At 40.2% G+C, this 26,875-nt stretch overlaps 1 protein-coding gene across 1 annotated transcript in view; it reads right to left on the bottom strand.

Annotated features, from left to right (window-relative positions):
- LOC121873461 overlaps positions 1 to 26,615 on the bottom strand; it is a 41,230-nt gene extending 14,615 nt beyond the window's left edge. The window contains exons 1-3 of the mRNA XM_042377046.1: positions 26,462 to 26,615; positions 21,455 to 21,574; positions 19,640 to 19,724 (exon numbers count right to left, since the gene is read on the bottom strand). Coding sequence (XP_042232980.1) covers positions 19,640 to 19,724; positions 21,455 to 21,574; positions 26,462 to 26,557 — 301 coding nt within the window. The 5' untranslated portion in view covers positions 26,558 to 26,615. The remainder of the gene's footprint in view (positions 1 to 19,639; positions 19,725 to 21,454; positions 21,575 to 26,461) is intronic.
- Between the last annotated feature and the right edge of the window lie 260 nt (positions 26,616 to 26,875).

The raw sequence follows: 26,875 nt of genomic DNA, 5'->3' as shown, positions 1-26,875 counted from the left end.
GAAATAAAGTTTTTCTCAGTAGTTTTATTTAAACACCTTTTGTTATTGATGTTTTAAGAGTGTGTGTGATCAAGTGTGTGAAACCATGCAGTAGGTAAAACAAAGTCCATGTAATCTGATAAAATTGCACTGTATTGACATACAATATAAAAATATCTTAGAAAAAAAACAATGCTATTTTATTTACAAGTGAAACTCTAAACATACCCTATCTAAAAACCTTCAAAGTCAAGTTCATGGCTAGCAGACAAATGTAGGTCGTCATAAGGGTCCGACTCTGAATCACTGGCTTTGTCTTTGTCTTCGTTGTTGTTGTCCTCTCCGTCTGAACTTCTCCACAACATATCGTCGTCTTCATCATCCATCGTGTTAGAGATACCACATTTCTTGAAGGACTTTGTGATAACTTCTACTAGAATGGCATCCCAAGATTTGGCAACAAGTTCGCACGGTGAATCAAGTGGTGGCGCCCGCCTTTTGTGTACATCTTGTTTCCCTCTACCATCCACTTGTTCCACTCGGCACGATCATTTTCTTTAAATGTCTTGTTAATGCTGACATCTAAAGGTTGCAGAATACAATTGAGACAGGATTTACGCGGTTTTCGTTTACGCTTTTTGTCATTTACGTGGTAATTTGCCAGAAGCGGGATGCTTCATTTACGCGGTAAATGTGGTCATTTACGCGGAGAGTGGCTGGTGGTCCTATCGCGCCGCGACATTTTTGGATTCAAACCTCCCGCCACGTTGGGTAAGCGGCGCGAGTAGGTTGCGCAGTGTATGTCTCTGTTGCGTTATCGGTGACGTCATATGATGTATCGGAGTGTGATTGGGCCACGCAACCTTACCTCCCTCGCCCGCTAGCTGTGATTGGTTTAATGTAATATGACGTGCCCTGCCGCGGGAGGGATGAAGCCGCTGACCTAACCGCATCAGTTACTCTCCTCCCAGTCACCCAGTGTATACTGTGTTCTATTGTTCAGATAATCTCGCTAATCTCGTAAGAATGGCTTCCAATGGACCTCCACCACCACAGAAAAACTTGCATTACCTGGACCCAGCCGCCCTAAACCAAAGAAGATACGACGTGCCCTAAGTTACGACGTTAAGTACAAGATCGTACAAGAGTTAGAAAAAGGAACAAGACAGGTTGATCTCGCGAGCCAGCATGGTGTTAACGAATCTACGATCCGGACGATCAAGAAGGATGCAGCCAAGATAAAAGAACACATGAACATCACAAAGTCTGCAGGTGCTTCACTGTTGAAGTACTGCCAGAACAAGGTGCTTCTCAAGACGGATAATTTACTTGTGAGCTACTTGATTCGTCAGGCACGACGGAACATGGCGGTGGACACGCGGTCGGTTTAAGAGTACGCACGTGAACTGTACGTAGCAGTGGCACGTAAGATGGGAATTGCAGAGTCCAAACCCTTCACTGCGTCCTCTGGGTGGCTGAAAGGGTTTAAGAAGAGGAACAAGATCACCAACATTAACATTGTTGGTGAAGGAGCGAGTGCTGACCGTGTTGCGGCTAGTGATTTTCCTCCGTTCTTACGTGACATTATGGAGGAAGGACAGTACACCGACGACCAGGTGTTCAACATGCATGAATCCGGTCTGTTTTGGAAAAAATTACCTTCCAAGATCTTCGTTGTCAAGTCTGCCAGCAAGTGTCGGGGCCGGAAGTTGCAGAAGGAGCGCATCACCGTTTTGTTTACCACCAATGCCTCCGGTACCTGTAAACTCAAGTTATCAGTGATCCACAAAACCCGCAAGCCTACAAGAACATGGACATGACCAAGCTAAATGTCCACTGACTAACCGCACGTAAGGCGTGGATGTTCTCTGCTGTCCCTCTCCTGGTTTGACGACTGTTTCGTTCCCCACGTCAAGAAATTCTGTGAGCAACAAAATGTTTCATTCAAGATTTTGTTGCTCCTTGACAACGCATCAGGACACTCGCCCCTACTGTTGGATCATCACCCCAATGTAAAAGTGGTCTTCCTTCCTCCTAACACTACGTCGTTAATCCAGCCCAATGATCAAGAATTAATTTGTAATGTGAAGGCTGCATTCTCTACAAAGAAATTTAAGCTCCTGAACGACTGTACCAACACCAAGGATGAGTTGCGTAACCTGGGTGACACCGATAGCGAGAGCGACGAGGAACAAGAGTTGGCGGATCAAGAAGTTCGTGTCAAACAGTTTTGGAAGAAATTTAACGTCAAGAAAGCTGTGGACTTCTTGGTGGAGGCATGGGATCAGCTGTCTGTAGCAACGATTCATCACGCATGGCGGCATGTGTTGCAAGGTATCCCAGGTGGGAGGCAGAGTCAACCTGTGACTGGTGAGGTTCAGTCTGTTGCAGTGGCAGTGGACCTTGCCAGAGGTGATAAGGGATCCTTAGGCGACTGCCGACGAGATGTTAGAAGACGATCACGTCAGTGAAGAGACAGGCGGTGCATCATCCCGAGAAGAACACAAGTTAACGCATGGTAATGTTAAGGGTACCATCAAGTGTGCAGAAAAACTGAAGCTCATCCTTTCCAACGACCCTAACGATAACCGCTATGAAGTCTTCAATAACCAGCTGTTGCACACTATGGAGCCGTACATCAAGGTGTATCACAACAACATCAACACTAGCCGTCAGCGTAACATCACAGACTTCTTCGCCCGCAACCCACCACAGCCAGCCCAAGCCAGTGATAGAGACAGAGACAGTGATGGTGACTTTGAGGGATTTGTCAGGGAGGCGCTGACAACTATGGTGGATAGTGATGGTGATTCACCTGAGGGCCAGTAATCTGCCCTCTGCCTCGGAACCAGCCGCCATTCTCGTACGCCGACCCATCTCTTCTACTAACGTAAGTGTTAAACCTAACCTAACCTTGATTTTTTCTAAACTAACCTAACGTAAGTGTTAAACCTTGATTTTTTCTAACCTAACCTTACGTAAGTGTTAAACCTTGATTTTTTCTAACCTAACTTAACCTGACGTAAGTGTTAAACCTTGATCTTTCTTTTACCTGGTACAGTATATTATTCTCGTATTGATATTTCTCTTCTATATTATGTGTGTGTGTGCATACCATCATAAAATTAAGATGTTGTTTTTACTACAATGGACGTATTGTCTTGGAAAAAGTGGAGTGTGGGAGTCGGCCCAGTCTCTATTTCAATTAATCCCATATGTTCTGTTATTTCATTTACGCGTTTCTCGTTTTACGCGGTACAACGCGGGTTCAATTGACCGTGTAAATGAAGACCCAACTGTAGATGTTAAACTTCCTGGTATAACAGCTTGTTTGGTGTTGAGGTGGTTTAGGCACTTCTTGATATCCTTGGTCAAGTGTTGGACATGAACAAAAACACTTGGAGGGAATATTAATTTAGGCATGGTTTTCCATTTGAATACAGGTAGTCCCCGACATACGACTGCCTCAGCTTACGTCCATTGGTACTTACGACCTGCTCTGACCTTACGCCCGTCGGGACATACGACTGCTGCAGTCGTGACCAAAATTATTTTCAAATGACGCGCGCATTTTCTATACCGAAACAATTCGGTCCGGGCGAGAGTGTGGCACCCGCGTGGGTACAGCTTCCACTCAGTGGAGCGCTTAGTTGGTGTTTGGTTATTGTATCCTATACTGATCGCGCTGTGAACTTTCGTTATTATCGTGTTTAATTGACTTTATAATGACTGGAAAGCGTAAAAGTGAGAGTGCTGGTGGTGCTCCAAAGAAAAGGAGACAGGCAATTACTTTTGAGATGAAAATGAAGATAATAACATAGCATGACAATGGGAAAACAGTAGCAACAACCTCACGTGGCCTAGGTTTCTCGTACTCCACCATATCCACTATTCTGAAGGACAAGGAACATATTCGTGATGTAGTGAAAGTAACAACACCTATAAAGGGAACTATAATTTCGAAGAAAAGACAAGGTCCTATTCACAATATGGAAAAATTATTGGTGATATGGATAGAAGACCAGATACAGAAGAGTGTACCCTTAAGCCTTCTAACCATACAGGCTAAAACAAGAAGCCTGTTCCAAAGCCTGAAGGAGCAGGCAGGACATGAATGTGATCAAACTTTTACAGGAAGTCAAGGGTGGTTTGATAGATATAAAAAACGCTGCAGTTTTAGAGGATTTAATGAAACTGAAGTTATTTCGGATACTAGTAACAAGATAGTGGAGTTAGGTAAACAGCTTCAGTTAGAAATTGATAATGAAGATGTTGAACAGTTGGTTGAAAGTGTAGCAGAAGAGCTCAGTAACGAGAATCTAATTGAACTAGATGCACAGAAAATTGCAGAGGAAGAAGCGAGACAAAATGTAGAAGAAGAGCCTGCACCCCCTAAAAAGTTTTCAGAGAAACAAATGACAGAGGCATTTGCTACAATTAATAAAGGAATGCAAATGTTTGATGGCATGGATCAAAATTATGAGCGTTATGCCAAAGGTGACAGAATGATCCAAGATGCACTTGCTACAGAGAAATTTATAATGAAAAGAAAAAGCAAACTGTGCAATCTAAATTGGACATCTATTTCAAGAAGTCCCCCGGTGCTGTCTCCTCACGCCCCAGCAGTGCTGCCTCTTCACTCCCTCAAGATGATCCAATACCTTCAACCAGCAAGTTTCCAGTCCATAAACCTGTCTGAAGAAAGCGACATTGATGACCCACCCAGCCCTGTCTCCTCCTCTGCTTCTTCCAATTAATGTAGTCTCCATGTATAATTAGAAAATTATGGGGGCCCTGTGTGCATTCAGCTGACTACGTGTACATTAAAGGTAAGTGCTCAGTCACACTGTATCCATTCCTCATTATTTATTGCTTTTACTGTACTGAATTTCATTGCAGATTTTTTATTTTATTTATTTAGTTATTTAATTTTATTTTATTTATTTATTTATTTTTATTTTTTATCTATGTCGGACTTACGACCAGTCGGACTTACGACCTGGATTTGGGTCCCTAACCCCGTCGTAAGTCTGGGAGCACCTGTATTACCATAGGCTTCAGTTTTGTACCATCACTCATGAACTCAACACCACAGTGAACTTTGTTTTCTCGTGTCCTGTACTTTTCATCATGATGGTTTTTGCTCCCTTAGAATCAACTGTTTTATTGCCGAGCATATCGAAATATAGAAGGGTCTCGTCCATATTGGCAATTTGACACAGCAGAAAGTTGTGTGTCTTCCGTAGATCGATAATATACCGTTGATAAGCGGTGACTTTGTGTTCGAGGTCAGCTGGAAGTTTTTGAGCTATTTTGGTCTTCTGCCGCAACACCAAATCATGTCTTCTCATAAACCTAGAACACCAGTTTGGGGCAGCCTTGAAATTTTGACTCAAGTCTGGATTTGCTCTTGCCCACTTGGTACTTTCCACACGGATGTTATTTCTCGTTATTGCGATTCCATTCTGTTGGTGTTCACGGATCCACTTGTTCAAATGTTCTTCTATTTCTGGCCACTGAGCTTTGCCATGTCTGAAGGCACATTTTTTCTTTGCCATTTTACTAATTGTATCTTTGTTCTTCCAATCCCTCACAAGCTTTTCACTAATTCCATAATCCCTCGCTGCTGCTGCACAGTTATTTATAGAGTTGGCACACACAATAACCTTCAGCCTGAAACGAGCTTCAAACTTTGTTTGTTTGGCAGGAAGGGTCATGGCTGTCAGCTGTCTGGTCAGCGGCTGTGTGTGGACTGGTAGAATGAGCAGGAAGTCAACTGAGTTCAGTGTTATTGTGATTGTTGGGTCAGTCACTAATGGCGTTGTGTGTGACGTCATGTATAGAGTGGCTTGTTTGACTGTTTATGTATGTGTTTTGATGGATGACTTGGTCCTTCACAACACTTGACAGCTGCTGGAGTTGGGGAGTCGACTTATGAGGTAGGTATACACTATACCTCTATGACCAAATTTTTTTGCTTGAAAAGGTGGGTCGACTTATAAGCCGCCATATACGGTAGTCGTGTTCTGAGTCCTCTCTTTGTCGCGTTTAGGTTTTAACTCCCTGCCTAATTTTGTTTTGTCATCATCCCTAGCACTATTTCCCTGTAACCTTTCACTTTGTTTACCCACTCCCACTGCAGTCTCCTCCACCCCCATGCTCTTATGTTCTCCTAGCAGTTTAAAGACTTCGACATCTTTTGAACTGCCCTCTCGACAGAGCCAGCCAGGGCTGCCACCCCATCCCTAGACAGATGCACCCCATCTCTAGCATAAAGGTCCCTTCTGCCATAAAAGTTGTCCCAGTTGCCAATGAATGGGACTGATATTGACTTGCAATATCTGTCAAGACAACCATTCAATGCCAACTCCCCTTCTAGGCAGGACACCACATATGATAGGGATCCCTCTCTTTGACCTAATATGTTCTATAGCTGTCTTGAACTTATCAAGAAGCTCCTCACTCCTACACCAGCCAATATCATTGCCTCCTGCACTGAGGCAGATACTGGGTTTGTTCCCATTACCAGACAAGATATTGTCCATCCTGTCAACTATATCCCCCACCCCAGCTCCTGGCAAACACACCCTCATCCTATTTTTATTTTTACCACAAAAAGCTCTGTCCAGGTACCGTACCTGGGAATCGCCAACAATTAAGGTTTTCGTACCTTCCTTGTCAGCTTTGTCCCTGACTATGCTAACGTCCAATTCGTCTATCAAAGGACTGAAAGAGTTGATACACTTAGCTGTTGTTGTATCCTTGGTGTGTTTTTTCACCACCAGTTTGGTCGTCCCTCTCCTCACATCCTTCCATTCACCTCAGTTTTTGTCAGACACGGGCTTTCCTCGTCTCGTTTCTTCCTTCATCCTCGCTATCATTTCCTTTAATTTCAAGATTTCTTCCTTGGCCCTATAAAGGGCACAGCCCTGTTCACAAGTAGCACTATTTGCTTGATTTACCTTCTCGCAATGGCCAGAGAACTTCAGCTCATTGTTAACATACAGCTACTCCTCGACTTACGACCTACTCGACTTACGACCACCCGGATATACGACTGCCTCAGTCGTAAAATTTTTTTGTCAAATTACGTATTTTTGAGTCCCAACGTTAGTGATTGCGCTGCGTACTGACAAAATTTTTGTTTGTAATTCACTTTAAAATGGCTGGCAAGCTTAAAAGTGAGAATTTTGTGGTGCTGAGAAGAAAAAGAGACACCCATTTACGATTTTCTATGTATTATTTAATCATTTTCGATTTATTACCAATTCGACTTACGACCTGGATTTGGGTCCCTAACCCTGTCGTAAGTCGAGGAGCAGCTGTACACACCTAGGTCCTTCTCACATTGTCTCAAATAATCAGTTTCTTCATCCCGTTGGGACATATGATATGCCTCCTTACCATTGGTATGCCCCAGGTGCATCCTCTTACACTTAGTGACATTGAATCTCAGCAGCAATTTTATCGACCATTCTTGGAGCTCACAGAGGTCCTTCTGCAGCTCTTCACAGTCCGCTTGGTTCTTGATTTCCCGAAATAACTTGGCGTCATTGGCAAACATTTGTATAGAGGAGTGTACAACGTCAGGCATGTCACTTATGAAACAAACAAACAACAGCGGGCCCAATACACTGCCCTGTGGTACCTTGCTTGTGACAGGTACAGATGATGATTTCGTGCCATTAATCACCACACACTGCTTGCGGTCATGTAGAAAGTCTTCTATCCATGCTAGGACATTTCCTCGAATTCCGTACCCTTCCAGTTTGATTTTCAGCCTTCGTGGGGTACACTGTTGAAAACCTTGGCAAAATCTAGATATATATTGTCGATATTATCACCCCGTTCCAGAATATGGGTCCAAATATCCAATACCTTGAGCAATTGTGTGAAGCAGGAGCGCCCCGGCATAAAACCGTGTTGGCAATCCCTTACAAGGTTATTTCGTAGAAGCTGTTCAATGCTTCAGCTTTATCCTGGTCAGAATCTGCGTAACTACCATCTTCATGCCTCAGGTCTTATACTCCTAATCACGTTTTAAATTTCGACTTTGCAAAGCGATAAAACGCCTTTGGGTTTGACTTGACCTCGCTTGCAACCAGCCTCTGGACCTCCTTTTCAGCCCTTCTACATTCTATCTTCGCTTGGTTTCTGGCTCTTGCATACATCCTCCTGTCTTGCTTATCGTTTGACCCAACCCATGACTTGAAATTCTGGGTTTTCTTCTTAACTTTGTCGACCGCCGCATGGTTCATGTGTAGGGATCCCCTCTTATTCCTAAAGGCACTGGGTTTGGTCTTGGGTATATATTTATTGATCAAATTGGTCATTTTACTAGTTATGATATTCAGCGTAGTGTCTGCGTTCTTGTGCCTTAATGAGTCAGGCCAGTGGATACTCCTCATCTCTTCCCTCATCCCGTTGTAATTTCCCTTGTACTATTTGCACCTTGGCCTGGCCTTATCTTGAACTAGGTAACAGTTAAATCTGTAAGACAACACTAAACAGTGACTAGTGCCAACTGGGGCAAGGTGTTCCAGTTTGGCCACCATACCCTCCTCGTTTGTTATGATGAGGTCTAGTGGCTTGGGTGTTTGCTTTTTAATAACCTCAAATTATTATACTAACATATCTTTACTAATTAATAAATAACTAATCAACAATATTTTGTTGAGTTACAGTAAGAATGCCAGAGGCAGAAGTTGGGGTGTGAGCAGTCAGTTTCTCCCACTAAGGGTCTCCACCCCTCTCCACCACCAGTCTCTGTACAGAACTAAAAGAATTTATTTGAAGTGCCCTGTCACATTCAATGCCATAATATCCTGACCACTGGGGTTAGTTATACAGACTTTTTCCTGTGAAAGTCATAATTTTGAGCAACATATTATGTACAGTTGGTCCTCATATTACGCGGTTAATGTAACCCGGAGGGTACCGCGGAAAGTGAGAAACGCGTTAAGTGAATAACATAACATATGGGATTAATTGAAATGGAGTCCGGGCCGATCCCCAAACTCCACTTTTTGACGACACACAACTATGTTGTAGTAAAAATATTATCTTAACTTTATGATGGCATGCACACACAATTAATAATTAAGAGAAATATCAATAATATTAGGTTTTTTAACACTTACATTAGTAGAAAAGATGGCTGGGCACACGGGGATGGGCGGTTGGTTCCGAGGCAGAGGGCAGATTATTGGCCCTCACCTGTATCACTTGTATCAATTGTATCACTATCCACCACAGAGGCTTGCAGGGCCTCTTTGTCAAACCCCCCAAAGTTCATATAAGTCCATATCCTCACTATAATTATCACTATCACTGACTTGGGCCGGCTGTAGTGGGTGGCGGGTGAAGAACTGGTCATGTTTTGATGACTGGGCGACCTTGTGCGCACCATTTTCGCGCCTCTTACACAACATGGCGGATGGCGGGAGGTTTGGATCCAAAAATGGCGCGGCTTGCCAGCCGCTCTCCGCGTAATGGGGTTCACGACCGCGGAATGTGAAAATGTTAGGTTCTGGCAAGGCACCGCGTTAACGGTGAAACGCGGAATGCGGGACCGCGTAATATGAGGACCAACTGTACTCACTTTGTAATCAAATGTACTAAGCTAAAGGACTAAACTTTTTATCCCTTGTGCAAACTATGAGATGTTTAAACTCAAATTAATTACCATCTTACAAGGATTCCAGTAATGAAAGTTATATTCTGCTAAGTATGTGTTATTTTATAAGAGAAAACTTTAATCCTAAACCACCTTCATCATGTTAATCACTATCACCCACCACCATCTGCCTCTCCTGCTGGCTGGGAGGAGGGGGCAGGGGGAGGTGGGGTGTTGAGAGCATAGTTATCAGTTGAGGGATCAGAAGGGACTCGGGATTATACAAGACAGAGAGTTTAATTTTTTCACTTATTTTTTACTTTTTTACTTTTATCCTCTTCGCCACTGATCGGCTTGTTAGCCGCTTGGGCGATCGGTCACGACTCTTTTCCTTTATATTCTTCACCAAAAGGTCGGCTCGCTAGCCGCCCGGGCGATCGGTCACGTCTCTGTCACGCACTGTTGGCAAATACTGGGCATGCACCGGCTCCTGAATGTACCTGAACCCGCTCCAGTGTTGGTCAAGTCTTCTCTTGAAAGAGCTCACACTCGGTGCCGTCACAACAACAACTTATACAATGGCACTGACTTGACTTAGCAGAATACAACTTGCATTGCTGGAATTCTTGCAGGATGGCAATTAAGTTGAGTATAAACATCCCATAGTTTGCACGAGGCATAAAAATTTTAGTAATTAACTTAGTACATTTGAGTACAGGTTGTGATAATTTATGCATTGTGGTTGCAGTTTTAAAGCTTCATGACATCTCTAGTGTATAATGCATCTCCATATGCCCTGGTTTATTCACTAATCAGTTGTCTAAGTGCAAAAGTAGCCCTGTCAAGCCATCATGCATCAATTAATTTTAAAATATAAATTATAGTCAAATGTTATAAGACAATAGTTTAGTAGTAGTGTTAATGTGTGTGCTGTTTAAGTGTCTTGACATGTCACCTCACTCTTCCCACCCACACACCAACCATGTGAGGATGCGGCAAAACATGGTGTAATCTTTCATGATGCAGAGAACCTTTGTCCCCAGGCCCGGAGCAGAAAGGTTTGGAGTGATTTTCTCGCCATTTTCTCAGATTTTCCGGAAATTACTTTATATCATTATTCATCGTTTTTATACATTTAGTACATTCACCGAAGGCTGAAGTAGGTTGTACTGTATCATGTGGCTGAGGTGTGTCTCCGTAGGTGTGAGCGTATTAACGGAATTAATCTCGATTTAGAGAACTAGTTCACTAAATCGAGTGAAAAATAAAAAATAAATCCCTTTCCCTAAATCAAAAGTTCCCTATACAGTAGAACATCAATTTAAAGCGATTCAATTTAAGATAATTGATTTAAAGCGACACCCACAATTAAGGACAATGTTTTAATTTAAAGCGAATCTTTCCTATTTTGCGTGAGTCAATCTGGCGCATCATATTTTAAAATTCGCACCTAATGTTTCTTTGGGCAGGCTACACTGTCCTAAGAGCAAGCAGTACTGTACATGTACTCAAAATAATGTACTAAAATTTTTGTCTAGTCCAAACTATAGCATGTTTATATTCAAATTAATCACTATCTTATAAGAATTCCAGCAATGTAAATTATAATCTCCCCGGTCACTTCTGTGACATTTTATAAGTAAAAAAACAAAAACTCAATCTAAAGGACATAAATAAACAAATAAATACTTCACTAGACCTTCAGCGCAACTGTCAAACATGTCACTGTCATCTCCCCTCCCTGCCCCCCATCTTCCCAGACAGGGTTGGGTGGTTATAGGCTTACAGTTTTTATCTTATATAAAATCACAGACTAAAGTTAGGAGAATAAAATTTGAATTGCTCAAATCCTTGCAAGACAGCAAATAATTTGAATATACACATCATATATTTTGCACAAAAGATAAAAATTCTAGCCCTTTGTAATAAAATTAATTAGAACTAAAATTTGTAAGTCTAATGTGAACTATAGCATGTATATATTCAAGCTAATCACTATCTTATAAGAATTCCAGCAATGTTAATTATATTCTCCCAGGTCAGTTCATTGACATTTTAAAAGATAAAAACTTCAGTCACTCTTAAGGACAGATAAATTAATAAGCACTAGACCTTGGCATCAACTGTCAAAGATATCACCTCACCCCCCCACCCCCATCGTCCCAGCCAGTAAACAGACCATTTCACGTCCCATAATTTTAGCTGTGTTGATTAATGAGTGTTTGTTTTAATATAATACAGAATACAGCAGTACCCCGATTTACGCGGTTAATTGAACCCACAGGGTACCGTGGAAAGTGAAAACCGAGTAAAGTGAACAACGGAACATATGGGATTAATTCCAATAGAGACTGGCCCAACCCCCAAACTCCACTTTTTCCGACACAATACCTATGTTGTAGTAAAAATAACATCTAAATTTTATGATGGTATGCTCACACAATTAATATTTAAGAGAAATACAGTCGCCAGGTTAATGTCCATTCAAATAATGGACTCAAATCCACCCCCCCCTCTTCCCAGCTCACTAACTCCTACCTCTCTGATTAATGTTTGGGTGAAAACACTAGATTTTAATGTTTAGTAATAAATAATACCTCAGACTAAAGATAGGATAATATAATTGACATTTCTGGATTCCTTGCAGGTTAGGGAATATTTTGAATGTCAACTTCATATATTTTGCACAAAAGATAAAATATTTGCTTTGTGTAAACCAAATTATTACATTAGACCTAAAATTTGTATGTCTAATGCAAAATCCATGGTGTTTATATTCAAAATGATCATCATATTGTAAGAATTTCAGCAATATAAATTATATTCTGGTCGAGTAATTTGTATGAATTTTATGAGCTAAAACAAATATCTTCAGCTAATAAAAAAAAAATATTCTTCACGACACTATCTGTCAATCAAAGTAACCCACCTTGCCTCCCCCCCTCCTCACACTCAGCCAGCTGGGTCGGTCAGTCCCAAACCTCCCCCCCACCCCCCACCTTCCCTCCCTACCAGAGAAATGTTGGGTGAAAATACAGTCGGCCCTTAACATACGCGGGGGTTACGTAACAGAGATAGCCGTGGATGTTAAAAATCTGCGTATATGTGCTGCCCCACCCCCAAAAAAAAACCTGGGCCCCCCCATGTCCTTGTTTACCGTATATACCTGTGTGTAGTTCGACTTTTTAAGACCAAATTATTTTGCAAAAAATTGGGGGTCGACCTCTAAAAGGGTAATAGTTTCGTTAGGTTGAAAAATATTTACCAGTAAACAATGGAAACGACGCACCAACGCACCACCAGCTGTGAGTGTCGGAACAGTCGCCAGGGCAGATCTCTTGCGTCATCATAGCTAGCCCAAAGTAGCCAAATGCATGGTATGGTATACACAGGACGATGTAAAACAAAGTAATCATTTGTTAAAGTTTATTTATAGATACTGTACATAAATTTTTGTTCATTACATTTGAAACTTCAATCTTTAATTAAATTTTATACAAAAGAAAACTACGATACCGTATTTTCATTAAAATATTACATCACAAGTATATTTTACCTTAACTGTGACTGAATGAATATATTCTCAGAAATAAATATGGAAATGTAATATTTTGGCTGAAATGACATACATATTACTGTACAGTGGAAAGTGGGATAAAATTATGAAAACAATGACTTTCGCTTTCTTTCGTTGTTCAAAAGATTTTACCGTAATCGCTTTTCGAATGGTTTTCAGTTAAAAAACTGTTGTACTGTACTTGTACTGTATTACAATAATATTCTATCCTATCATTAGCCTTATAATCCCACAACTGAAAACCATTCGAAAAGCGATTACGGCAACATCTTTTGAACGAAAGAAAGCGAAAGAGTCATTCTTGCGTCACAATTTTATCCCACTTTCCACTGTAATACGTACATCATTTCAGCAAAAATATTACATTTCTATGTTCTCAGAAATAAATGGTAGTTTTGTTGAAACGTAATGTACAGTATTTAATATTAAAATGCAAAAATAGCTATAAAAACAATTAATACACCCGAAATATACTGGCTGGCATCTCCACTCGTCCCTGCTCCTGCTCCCGCGTCCAAGGTCACCTCACCACTCCTCCCAACTCGCTCCCTCCTCCTCACCGTCACTACTGCCGACAACAAACACAAATGTTTTGTGAATAACTGCACCTCCACTTCCTATGTACAGTACTTGTACTGAACTGTACTGTGCTGTGCATTTTTACAAACAATAAACATGGCAAGAAAAGCTATTAAAAAAAAGAGATAAGAATTTCACTTTACTGTACCGTACCTCTCCTCGGCGACAGGGCGGGGGTCATCGGGCTCATCGTCACTCAATTCCATAACAGGTGGTGAAGTGGGGGCGACTGTGGATTCAGCTGCTTCCTCACTGTCGCCAGTGATTGATGGTGTTAAATCTCTCCTTCGGTGATCAAAGAACATGGTGATGGGGAGTTGTCGTCTCTTTCTTTTCATTTCTTCCATGATGTTTTTGTATGGAGCGAAAACGTCATCCATCCCTCGCATGAATTTCAGGGCACGCACCATGGAGGGGTCCATACTATAGGCCAGGTTTTTCAGTGCCTCAATATTCCTGGTCATCTCCCCCAACTTCTCCAACGTTATTTCTTGGTGCTCTTCCTCATCCTCTTTCCCTTTCGCTTCCTCTTCCTTGCCTGAGTCTACTAACTCCTGTAGATCCTCCTCGGTCAGCTCAGTGTCGTGCTCTTCAATTAGCTCCCTAATCTTGTCCTCTGCCATGTCCCGGAAGCCTTCAGCAGCCACTTTCCTTGACAGTGCCAGGGTCTTTCTGAATATTTTCATTAAAATCCATCAAAATCATTTTCCTTGTCATCGTCTTAAGCACCAAACAGCTCCTCCCAGTCTTCTCCTTGAACAGGGCTAGAGGGTACGCGTTTTTCGAATCGTTTTCAATTAAAAAAATGTTACAGCACATGTATATTTTACCTAAACTGTGCCTGAATGAATATATTCTCAGAAATAAATAGTAGTTTTGCTGAAACGTAATGTATTTCAATGTAAAATAGGATAAAATACATGACGAAAACAAAAGACTTTACCTTACCTTCCAATGTTCAAGAGATGTTACTCGTTTTTTTAATAGTTTTCGGTTAAAATACTGTTATATTACAATGATATTATATTCATACTGTGCTTGATATACTACATTCACGGAAATGTAATATTTTTGCTGAAATGACGTACGTATTACAGTGGAAAGTGACGAAAACAATGCCTTTCGCTTTCTTTCGTTCAAAAGATGTTACCGTAATCGCTTTTAGAATGGTTTTCAGTTAAAAAAACTGTTGCATCACAAGTGAATTAAGATAGAATATTATTGTAATACAACAGTTTTTTAACTGAAAACCATTCAAAAAGCGATTACGGTAACATCTTTTGAACGAAAGAAAGCGAGTCATTGCTTTCGTCACTTTCCACTGTAATACGTACGTCATTTCAGCAAAATATTACATTTCCATATTCTCAGAAATAAATAGTAGTTTTGCTGAAACGTAATGCATTTCAATGTAAATTAGGATAAACTACATGAAAACAACAGACTTTACCTAGCCTTCCGATGTTGAAGATATGTTACTCGTTTTTTTAGTAGTTTTCGGGTAAAATACTGTACTCTTATATTAGTGATATTCTATTCATACTGTGCTTGATATAATACATTCACAGAAATGTAATATTTTTGCAACTACAATGCAATGTGTGTGTGTGTGTGTGTGTGTGTGTGTGTGTGTGTGTGTGTGTGTGTGAGAGGTTGCGGGAGCGGGCGGTGTCCCGTGTTCGGTGCCGCGCACGAGTTGAATGGCGCGCGATTTGAATATGCTTCAATTACTTCAATGTACAGAATATTCCTCCGGGGGGGCAATCCGCATATTTGCAAATCCGTGTATGCTAAACCCGCGTATGTGAAGGGCCGACTGTACTAGATTTTAACTTTTAGTAATAAATAATACCTCAGACTAAAGTTAGGATAATATAATTGACATTTCTGGATTCCTTGCAGGTCAGGGAATATTTTGAATGTAAACTTCATATATTCTGCACAAAGGATAAAAATATTTGCTTTGTGTAAACCAAATTATTACATTAGATCTAAAACTTGTATGTAATGCAAAATCCATGATGTTTTTATTCAAAATGATCATCATATTGTAAGAATTCCAGCAATGTAAATTATATTCTGGCCAGGTAATTTGTATGAATTTTATGAGCTAAAAAAAAAAAAAAATTAAACTTCACCGCGTATATGAGTAGATGCACCGCGGAAAATGAAAGTCCGGTTCTGGCAAGGTACCGCATAAATTAGAAATCGCGGAAAGTGAAACCGTGTAAAGCGGGGTAATACTGTAGTCTGGATTTACGCGGTTTTTGTTTACGCGGTGCATTGCCAGAATTAAATGTTTTAATTACACTGTAAATTTCATCATTTACACGGGAAGTGGCACAGGCAGGGTGCACACAAGGTCGCCCAGTCATCAAAACATTGCCGAGTTCTTCACCCGCCACCCACCACAGCCGGCCCAAGTCAGTGATAGTGATAGTGAGGATATGGACTTTGAGGGGTTTGACAAAGAGGCCCTGCAAGCCTCTGTGGTGGATAGTGATACAATTGATACAAGTGATACAGGTGAGGGCCAATAATCTGCCCTCTGCCTCGGAACCAACCCCCCATCCCCGTGTGCCTTGCCATGTTTTCTAATAACGTAAGTGTTAAAAAAACCTAATATTATTGATATTTCTCTTAAATATTAATTGTGTGTGCATACCATCATAAAATTAAGATGTTATTTTTACTACAACCTATGTATTGTGTCGGAAAAAGTGGAGTTTGGGAGTCAGCCCAGTCTCTATTTCAATTAATCCCATATGTTCTGTTATTTAGTTTACGCATTTCTCGTTTTACGCGAACCTCCACGGGTTCAATTGACCGCGTAAATGTAGACTATACTGTACTACAAAAAACAATGTTTTGTTTACTCTAGGAGATGGGCTGAGGTGCATCTGGGTAGACTCTCAGTCTTTTTAGTATTTTGTGTTTCTCTCAAGCACCAAACGAAATTATTCCATTAAAACAACATTTCGACTTATGCGAATTTGGTTTAAAGCGACCTCGCGACCTCTCTTGGAATGTATCTCGCGTTATATCGACGTTCTACTGTATCGGATTCTGTTAAATCGAGAACATACTATGTGTGCGTGTGTGTGTACAGTGGAGTATGGATTTAAGCGATTTTGGTTTACGCGTTTGGTCATTTACGCGATGCCTTGGCAGAATCAAAATGCTTTAATTATGCGGTAAATTTGGTCATTTACGCGGCGAGTTGCTGGAGGGTCCAGACACGCCGCGCCATTTTGGATTCAAGCGGCGCGAGTAAGGTTGACCAGTATGTCGCTGTTGTGTTATCGGTGACGTCATATGACGTATCGCACTGTGATTGGGCCACGCATCCTTTACCTCCCTTCCCCGCTAGCTGTGATTGGTTCAATGTAATATGACGTGCCCTGCCACCACAGAGAAACCATTACCCGGGTGAGTCGCCCTCTTCCCAGTCACCCAGTATAAACTGTGTTCTATTGTTACCGCTAATCTCATAAGAATGGCAGCCTCTGAACCCCCACCACCACAGAAAAACCTTGCATTACCTGGACACAGCCGCTCCAAGCCAAAGAAGATACGACGTGCCCTAAGTTACGAAGTTAAGTACAAGATCGTACAAGAGTTAGAAAAAGGAACGAGGCAAGTTGATTTGGCGCGCCAGCATGTCGTGAACGAATCTACGATCCGGACGGTCAAGAAGGATACTGCCAAGGTAAAAGAACACATGAGCATCACAAAGTCTGCAGGTGCTTCAATGGTGAAGTACTGCCAGAAAAAGGTGCTTCTCAAGACTGAGAATTTGCTTGTGAGCTACTCGATTCGTCCGGCAAGACGGAACATGGCGGTGAACGCGCGCTCAGTTCAGGGCTACGCACGTGAACTGTACATAGCAGTGGCATGTAAGATGGGAATTGCAGAGCCCAAACCCTTCACTGCGTCCTCTGGGTGGCTGAAAGGGTTTAAGAAGAGGAACAAGATCACCAACATTAACATTGCTGGTGAAGGAGCGAGTGCTGACCGTGTTGAGGCTAGTGATTTTCCTTCATTCTTACGTGACGTTATGGAGGAAGGACAGTACACCGATGACCAGGTGTTCAACATGGATGAATCCGGTCTGTTTTGGAAAAAGCTACCTTCCAAGACCTTCGTTGTTCAGTCTGCCAGCAAGTGTCGGGGCCGGAAATTGCAGAAGGAGCGCATCACTATCCTGTTTACCACCAATGTCTCCGGTACCTGTAAGCTCAAGTTATCGGTGATCCACACAGCCCGCAAGCCGCACGCTTACAAGAACATGAACATGACCAAGCTAAATGTCCACTGGCTAACCGCACGTAAGGCATGGATGTTCACTGCTCTGTCCCTCTCCTCGTTTAACGACTGTTTCGTTCCCGACGTCAAGAAATTCTGCGAGCAACAGAATGTTTCATTCAACATTTTGTTGCTTCTTGACAATGCACCAGGACACTCGCCCCTACTGTTGGATCGTCACCCCAACGTAAAAGTGGTCTTCCTTGCTCCCAACACTACGTCGTTAATCCAGCCCATGGAACAGGAGTTGATATGCAACGTTAAGGCTGCATTCTCTGCAAAGAAGTTTAAGCTCCTGAACGACTGTACCAACACCAAGGATGAGTTGCGTAACCTGGGTGACACCGACAGCGAGACGACGAGGACGAGGAAGAAGAGTTGGTGGAGCAAGAAGTTCACATCAAACAGTTTTGGAAGAAATTCAACGTCAAGCCAGCTGTTGATTTCTTGGTGGAGGCATGGGGGCAGCTGTCCGTGGCAACGATTCGTCACGAGTGGCGGCATGTGTTGCAAGGTATCCCAGGTGGGAGGCAGAGGCAACCTGTGACTGGTGAGGTTCAGTCTGTTGCAGTGGACCTTGCCAGAGAAGCTGAGCAGAGTGTTACAGCTGCAGGCTTCTCCGAGACCACCAACGACGACCTTATGGAGGTGATCAGGGATCCTGAAGTGACTGCCGACAAGATGTTGGAAGACGATCACGTCAGTGAAGATGCAGGTGGTGCGGCAGCCCGAGAAGAACACAAGTTAACACATGGTAATGTTAAGGATGCCATCGAGTTTGCAGAGAAACTCAAGCTCGTCCTTTCCAACGACCCTGATGATCACCGCTATGAAGTCTTCAATAATCAGCTGTTGCAGTGCAGTGTAGATTTAAAGAAAATAATCTTGATTTGCATCAAGTGAACTAAAATTTTATGGGTGAAATGACAGCATGGGATGACTTCTCTTCCACCCCAATGCCTTCTCTTCTCCCTTCTCCTCCACCCCCACTTCTAATTCCCATCATCATCATCATCATCAACCAGGAGCCTTCTACATGCAAACCTCAAAGTAAGTGTACTTTACTGCATTTATTTTTACTTTGTATGTAATTTTCGGTGAGCTGGAACCAATTACCCAAAAACCCATTGAAAAAATGGTTTCGGTTAAATTATTTTTCGGTTAACGAGCAACCTTCTGGAACGAATTGTGCTCGTTAACCGAGGGACCACTGTACTGTACATGTATAGAGTGGTGCCTGCTTTTCTGGACTCTTAATTTCTCATTTGCCGGAATAATTTCTTCATTCCCTTACAATGTATCCAGAATACAGTACAGTACAATATGTGAACAGCACTGATACAATATTTACTTCCAATCTGAGCACACAGTACCGTAGATATACTGGGGATGTGTGACTACTGTAATACATTACCCACAATCAACTGGGTGTTCAATGTGCATCTGTTTTATAAGTCTTAAATTGTATGACTATCAATAATTGATGGGATATTGGGTGCAGGACAGAAGACATAAACAAAAGAGTGTAAGTCTCCCATGGGAGTGATAGGAATACAGTAAGTCAAAATCTGGAGAATACTTACCGGAAGAACCTTCAGATCCATGCACAACTTGTGGTGCTGAAGATGGTGCTTTCTCAATATCATGCTTCAAGTTCTCAACAATATCCTAGGTTGTGAAAGAGAAATATTTTTAATAAATCCAAAGATTCATTGGTAACTACTTTCTTATTACTGTACAGTACTACAGGTTGTACCTCTCTAGTCCAGCAACCTTGGGACCTGACCGGTGCCGGACCATGGAAATTCACCCTTTTCCTGGATAGATAGAGACTTGTGCTTATGCTTGGAAGCACTAGCACCACTTTCTCTGCATCATGGTCTCTTTGAAGACATATTGAAGGGTTAAATGTCGTATAGTAGCTTCTCAAATTTCAGGAGTTTTTAATTCAACGTAGTTTATTGGAACACAAAAATAAATAAATAAAAATTTTGACGGCGGAAACTTGAATTTCGACGGGTTTGAACGGCCCGCCAACGCGCAGATGACGTGCATAATCGTGTAAACAGCGTCATTTCTCTTATGTACAAAAGATTCATTATTGTATATTACTGAATGTCTTTTTTATTGAATTTATGTTTAGGTGTGCAAAATGAGCAGTACAATTCATTAATAATACGTAGAATATTAAAACACACGAGGAAATGACGCAGCATTGTTTTCGTTGATTACAAAACCAGTGACTGACTGGTTCTACAAATAAAACTGAAGAAAATAAGACCTTGGTTGTATCTGTAGTAAAATTAATATGGTTGTTTTAAGTAATGTTATTTAATGTTAATAAATGGAACAATAGAAGTAGCTAACGATAATGGTAAAGAAAAAAGAGAGATCGCGTACTGCATGTAAGTGCGCACACGTGAAAACATATCATCATTACTTTACATAAGAATATGAAACAACACTTATTTACTGTTCATATATATTTTAATTAATGTTTCTGAATTTGTTTTTATTGAATTAACGTTTGTGTGTGCAAAATTAACAATACAATTTATTAATAATACGTGGAATATTAAAACACACGCTGAGACGAGACAGCTGCCGGCATTGTTTATGTTAAAGCTTACAAAACCAGTAACTGATTGGTTCTACATATAAAACTAAAGAAAATAAGACCCTGATTGTAGCTGCAGTAAAATTAATGTAAAAAAATTAATATGGTTGTTTGAAGTACCTGTAATGTTATTTAATGTTAATAAATGGAACAATATAAGTAGCTAACCATTAATGGTAAAAAAAAAAGTGAGACTGCGCGTATGTTAGTGCGCACATGTGAAAACATATCGTTATTACTCTACATAAGAATATGAAAGCAACACTTATTTACTCTGTATAGACAAGCAGAGAGAGAGAGAGCAGCCGAACTGCCAGATGTAAACAAACCTTAATTTCCCGCGGCTTTGTTTTTTTTTTTTATGGGGATTAGCCCACCCGGGCATAGGTCATAGACCCACATTGGGGCCTGAGGGGCAAAAATTTAATACTCCTGTAATAATAATAATAATTCAGATAAGTAAAAAAAAAAAAAAAAAAAAGCTGCCTATCTACCTATTGGACAAACTAAAATCGTTCCGGACCACGGGAGTTTCCGGACCACAGAATGCCGGACTAGAGAGGTACAACCTGTAATAACTTTCTTCACCACTATCAAAGTATCTTATACAAATACTTGTGCAGCACTAACTTGAACATTTGTTATTTCTCGGTAAAATGCAATTTCTGTTTGTCCATTTACGTTTAGAAACTAAAACCATTTTTTTTCCAATGGTGACATTGTGAGTATGAACACAGGTAAGCAGCAAACAGAATATTTTTGAGAAACTCTCATTACTGACCTTAAGCTTAGCTATCATCTGCTCTACAATATGCAGGTAAGTGGAGCTGCTACAATTGCTGTCATCCTCACGAATGTCATAAGTTACACTGTGACATTCTACCAAGTTTGTTCCTTCAGCCTGTAAATAAAAGGTATTACAGAAACATAGTTTTCAATTTCTTTATTTTCATTAGGAATGTTACTGTACTACAGTATACAGTACTGTGTACTTTTAACTACATTGAAAAGTCTAGTAACCATAAAATGCATTTTGACAGGGACAAGCAACTTCCTAATAAAGGTTTTTATATACAGTACAGTATCGGAGTCAGTGCTGGTTGAAAAAGCCAAACAGTTCTGTGCTCATTTGAAAATATTACAGCCATATCAGTAGCTACTCAGATGGCCCTTGGTAAACATATAAATAATAAACCCTATTTCAATACAGTACTGCACTGTATAATATTCATAAAACAACACGGGTAAATTTAGGCAATGTTAGGCTAATACTAATATTCTGGGTCCTCTTTCACTTTACTTTTATCCTCTTCGCCACTCATCGGCTCGTTAACTGCTTGGGTGATCAGTCACATCTCTGTTATGCACTGTTGGCAAGTACTAGGCATGCACAGGCTCCAGAATGTATCTGAACCTGCTCCAGTGTTGGTCAAGTCTGGTCTTGAAAGAGCTCACACTCGGTGGCGTCACAACACACTATACTAAAGCCTCAACTCCTCGGTCCCAACCATTGTGTAATACTGTATCAAGGTTTCACTGTACAGGTTGTACCTCTCTAGTCCGGCAACCTCGGGACCTGACCGGTGCCGGACCATGGAAATTGCCGGACCATGGAAATTCACCCTTTTCCTGGATAGATAGTGACTTGTGCTTATGCCTGGAAGCACTAGCACCACTTTCTCTGCGTCATGGTCTCTTTGAAGACATATTGAAGGGTTAAATGTCGTATAGTAGCTTCTCAAATTTCGCGAGTTTTTAATTCTTAACGTATTTTATTGGAACACAAAAAAATAAATAAATAAAAATTTTGACGGCGGAAACTTGAATTTCGACGGGTTTGAACGGCCCGCCAACGTGCATAATCGTGTAAACAGCGTCATTTCTCTTATGTACAAAAGATTCATTATTGTTTATTACTGAATGTCTTTTTTATTGAATTAATGTTTATGTGTGCAAAATGAGCAATACAATTCATTAATAATACGTAGAAAATTAAAACACATGAGGAAATGACACAGCATTGTTTTCGTTGATTACAAAACCAGTGACTGACTGGTTTTACATATAAAACTGAAGAAAATAAGACCTTGGTTGTAGCTGTAGTAAAATTAATATGGTTGTTTTAAGTAATGTTATTTAATGTTAATAAATGGAACAATAGAAGTAGCTAACGATAATGGTAAAGAAAAAGAGAGATCGCATATGTAAGTGCGCATGCGCACACGTGAAAACATATCGTCATTACTTTACATAAGAATATGAAAGCAACACTTATTTACTGTTCATATATATTTTAATTAATGTTTCTGAATTTGTTTTTATTGAATTAATGTACGTGTGTGCAAAATTAACAATACAATTTATTAATAATACGTGGAATATTAGAGGAGACGAGAGGCTGCCGGCATTGTTTATGTTAAAGCTTACGAAACCAGTGACTGATTGGTTCTACATATAAAACTGAAGAAAATAAGACCCTGAGTTTAGCTGTAGTAAAATTAATGTAAAAAATGAATATGGTTGCTTGAAGTACCTGTAATGTTATTTAATGTTAATAAATGGAACAATATAAGTAGCTAACCATTAATGGTAAAAAAAAAAGTGAGACTGCTCGTATGTAAGTGCGCACATGTGAAAATATATCGTCATTACTCTACATAAGAATATGAAAGCAACACTTATTTACTGCTCATATATATTGAAGGGTTAAATGTTGTACTCTGTATAGACAAGCAGAGAGAGAGAGAGAGAGCAGCCGAACTGCCGGATGTAAACAAACCTTAATTTCCCGCGGCTTTTTTTTTTTTTAAGGGGATTAGCCCACCCGGGCATAGGTCACTGACCCACATTGGGGCCTGAGGGGCAAAAATTTAATACTCCTGTAATAATAATAATAATTCAGATAAAAAAAAAAAAAAAAAAAGCTGCCTATCTACCTATTGGACAAACTCAAATCATTCCGGACCACGGGAGTTTCCGGACCACAGAACCTGTACTGTAAACAGTAGTACAACTATTGTTCAATGAAAAAATAAAACAGAAGTAGGATGTATGTATTAATGATGCATTAACAGTGTACAATACTTATTAAACATAATACAGTATTATACCAGCAAACAATATTTATCTTCTAAGAAACAAACCAATTTGTGAACAGGAACAAGTAGGTTCCACCAGGGAAGCAGGGCTACACCTTTGGGCAAAGAAGTTTAAAATATAACCTAAAACTATATTTTGACAAACTCACATGTTTATACAGGAGTTTAATTGAAAAAAAATAGTGTTATGGGGTCTAGAGTTTCTGTGAACATTACAAATTATAATTACAGTATATACGTACTGTACAGTATATCAATTTACTGAATACCCATCATGAAATTCTTTCTCGTTCTTAAATAGATAACCTACAACAAAATGATCAATGATAAAATGAGGGTAAATATTCATTTAATGGCTGTGGATAAAGACATTGCTGAGAGGGCCCGACTGTGCTCGGGAAGAACATCGACTGACCTGGCATATTTCTGAGAATGTTTTTACTCATATCTCCGTTAATACTAATTTGCCCACAAAAGAAATATATTCGTAACATTTTTTAATAATCCAAGGATAACCAAATACGAAAATCTTAACACAGTCATTAAATTAATACTAACCAAAATTATTTCTATGGAACAATATACAGTACTGCACAAAGAGAGATGATGGCAAATAATAATGTACCGAACGGTAATACTTGACGAGAGTGCTCTGGTGTTATAAGCAACCTGACAAAATTTCTCCATAGAAGATAAAACCATACAAAAGATGTAGGAGAAATGCATTTTATGTCATTTCACATTTGACAGGTGAAATGGGAGGAGGAAGACGGTAAACATGAACTTGCCATTAGCGCCAAGTTTAAACTGTAAGAGTGGTTCTTTTCACAGAAAGGAATTTTATTTTATTTTATTAAAATACAATAGGAAATAACTTAAGTATTCTACATTAGGGTAGGTTAGATTTGATAGTTTAGTATTCTTAGTTGGTAAAGGTGGAGGAGACAGTAGGAAATAATAATAACTTATGGAATTGAACCAAAATTTATGGAGATACTAACTGCATAATGCTGAACACAACAATGGAAGAGATAAAGCACACAACCTATTGGGACCTGACCTAACCTACTTAATCTCACCTCACTTCCTAACCTGTGCATTGTTATTTTGATTTTCTTACGATCATCCAAAAAACATCTCTAGAAAAAATTAATTAATTCAATGCAATATAAATCATAATAAACACATCCGATGAGATAGGCGTTCGTTTCTTGACATGTAAACAAAGACTGTGGATGCTCCCACATAGCAGATGATGTGAACCAAAACTTGGTCACAACGGGAGATGCAACAGCGCCATAATTACAGTAAATATTTTATATCTTTGTCTACAAAGGACGTAGAGACATGAAATTACTGCCATAAGATCAGTGTTCACAGTGTTTTTACCCCATTATTTATCTTTTCTTTCATGCCCTGCCAACTAAAAGGTAATTTATGATCGAAGGATCGACTAAATAAGAAAAATACTATGTATAATGTTGTCACTTAGATTTTATTACTCAGTATCATCCAAACAACATCTGAAAATTAGGGGCACTTCCATAAGTCCTTCTAGTGCTAATGGTCTCCTCCACTTTACCTCATGAAAGATAAATTATGTAACATTTGTGGTTACATGCTGAGAGTCAGGGGAGGGTTAATATTGTGGACTGACCAGCAGACAAGTTATTTGTTTTGCAGTTTACTTTCTTACTTTATTTTCATCAGCAAGTTCTGATATAATAATCATTTCTTGTGCAAATGCTTCGTGTGGTAGATAATTAGGCACCTAGGCGCACACTACGTGAACTTTGTCTTCTTGGCTGTAATGCGGCGGTGATGTCTCATCCCAGGATGTAAACGGCCAATCATATTGACGTATTTCAAAACACTCTACCGCCCAGGATGGATCAATGCCGATGCTCAGTGTATGCTTATGAGCCATTCGGCATGGGCGGCTGCTCTTAAGTCCACAAAAAAATACAATTACACTGTATCATAGTAAGTTCTTTCTGTTTAATATACAGGGGAGGGGGACTTCAGGGGACTCCAGGAAGTTAGGTAAGGTTTGGTAGGTTGGGTTGGTGAGGTCTAACAATGCTTCTGCTGCTTGTTTTTAATATAAATGAACGGTTAGGTTAGATTTAATTTAGAAATAACCACTTTTTAACACATTTGCACAAACTACAACAGTGTCCACCATAAAACAGCAAAATTGCGGCATTTTATAGACGTTTTCTATGAAAAATCGGCCACAGGCCAGTCGTCACAAGGAAAACTTCAGCCAAACCATTAGTATCTTAAACTGCTATGGGGTAATGATTTATTGAAATGATCAATAGTTGAAGTGGCGAGTGTGTGGATGGAAGCAGGTACAGTAGGAAGGCTTGACTGGTTAAAATCCAAAAATGAAGAACATGGAGGAGGAAAGAAGAGATCTGGCCATCCTTGGAGTCCTCTTCAACAAGGGAGGTAAGGCAGACCTTGCCTCAGTGTCTACTCCCTATTTCCCATATAACAGGAAAAGGTTAATTTCTGTTTATTTTCCAACAATAAATATATTGATAATATAGAACAAAAGGTAACATTTAAATTTTAATGTGTTGAGTGTTGATTGAGAAACTTGTGGCAGATGTTGATTACAGGAGCGGGGGAAGAGGAGTCACTCCCTCCTCAACCTCTAACACTAACATCCCCCTACACCTTACCTTAGCCTTGAGATCTACAGTTAAGTCAATCACCTTCTGAATAAATTCCGTGATGATATTAAAGGTGTCAAGCACTAAATGCTTCAAAGTTCCCATTTCAGCTCATAGCTTAACTTCCTCCTCTGTCCGGTGTGAGACGCAGCTTAATAAACTCACTTCCAATCTCAGGCAATGTTAACGACTTGTTTGTACAGATATCTTAAAAAAATATTTTTTTTTATAATTTTGCGAGATAAATTATAGTGTATTTTATTCTTACCTTAAAATAATAAGATTAATTTATTATTTTGTACTTATCTCATGCCATCAATGTTGGCCCAATGTTTATACAGGTTAACCAACCCTACCGGGTGTGTTGTTGTGGTGCGGGTGATGGAGGAGAGAGGCCCACGTCACCACCCACGGTTGGCACCC

This window comes from Homarus americanus, unplaced genomic scaffold (genome assembly GCF_018991925.1).
Source record: "Homarus americanus isolate GMGI-L3 unplaced genomic scaffold, GMGI_Hamer_2.0 scaffold47924, whole genome shotgun sequence".
Taxonomy (NCBI): Eukaryota; Metazoa; Arthropoda; class Malacostraca; order Decapoda; family Nephropidae; genus Homarus; species Homarus americanus.
The sequence above is the reverse complement of the archived record's forward strand: the minus strand, read 5'-3'. Positions and strand labels throughout refer to the sequence as shown.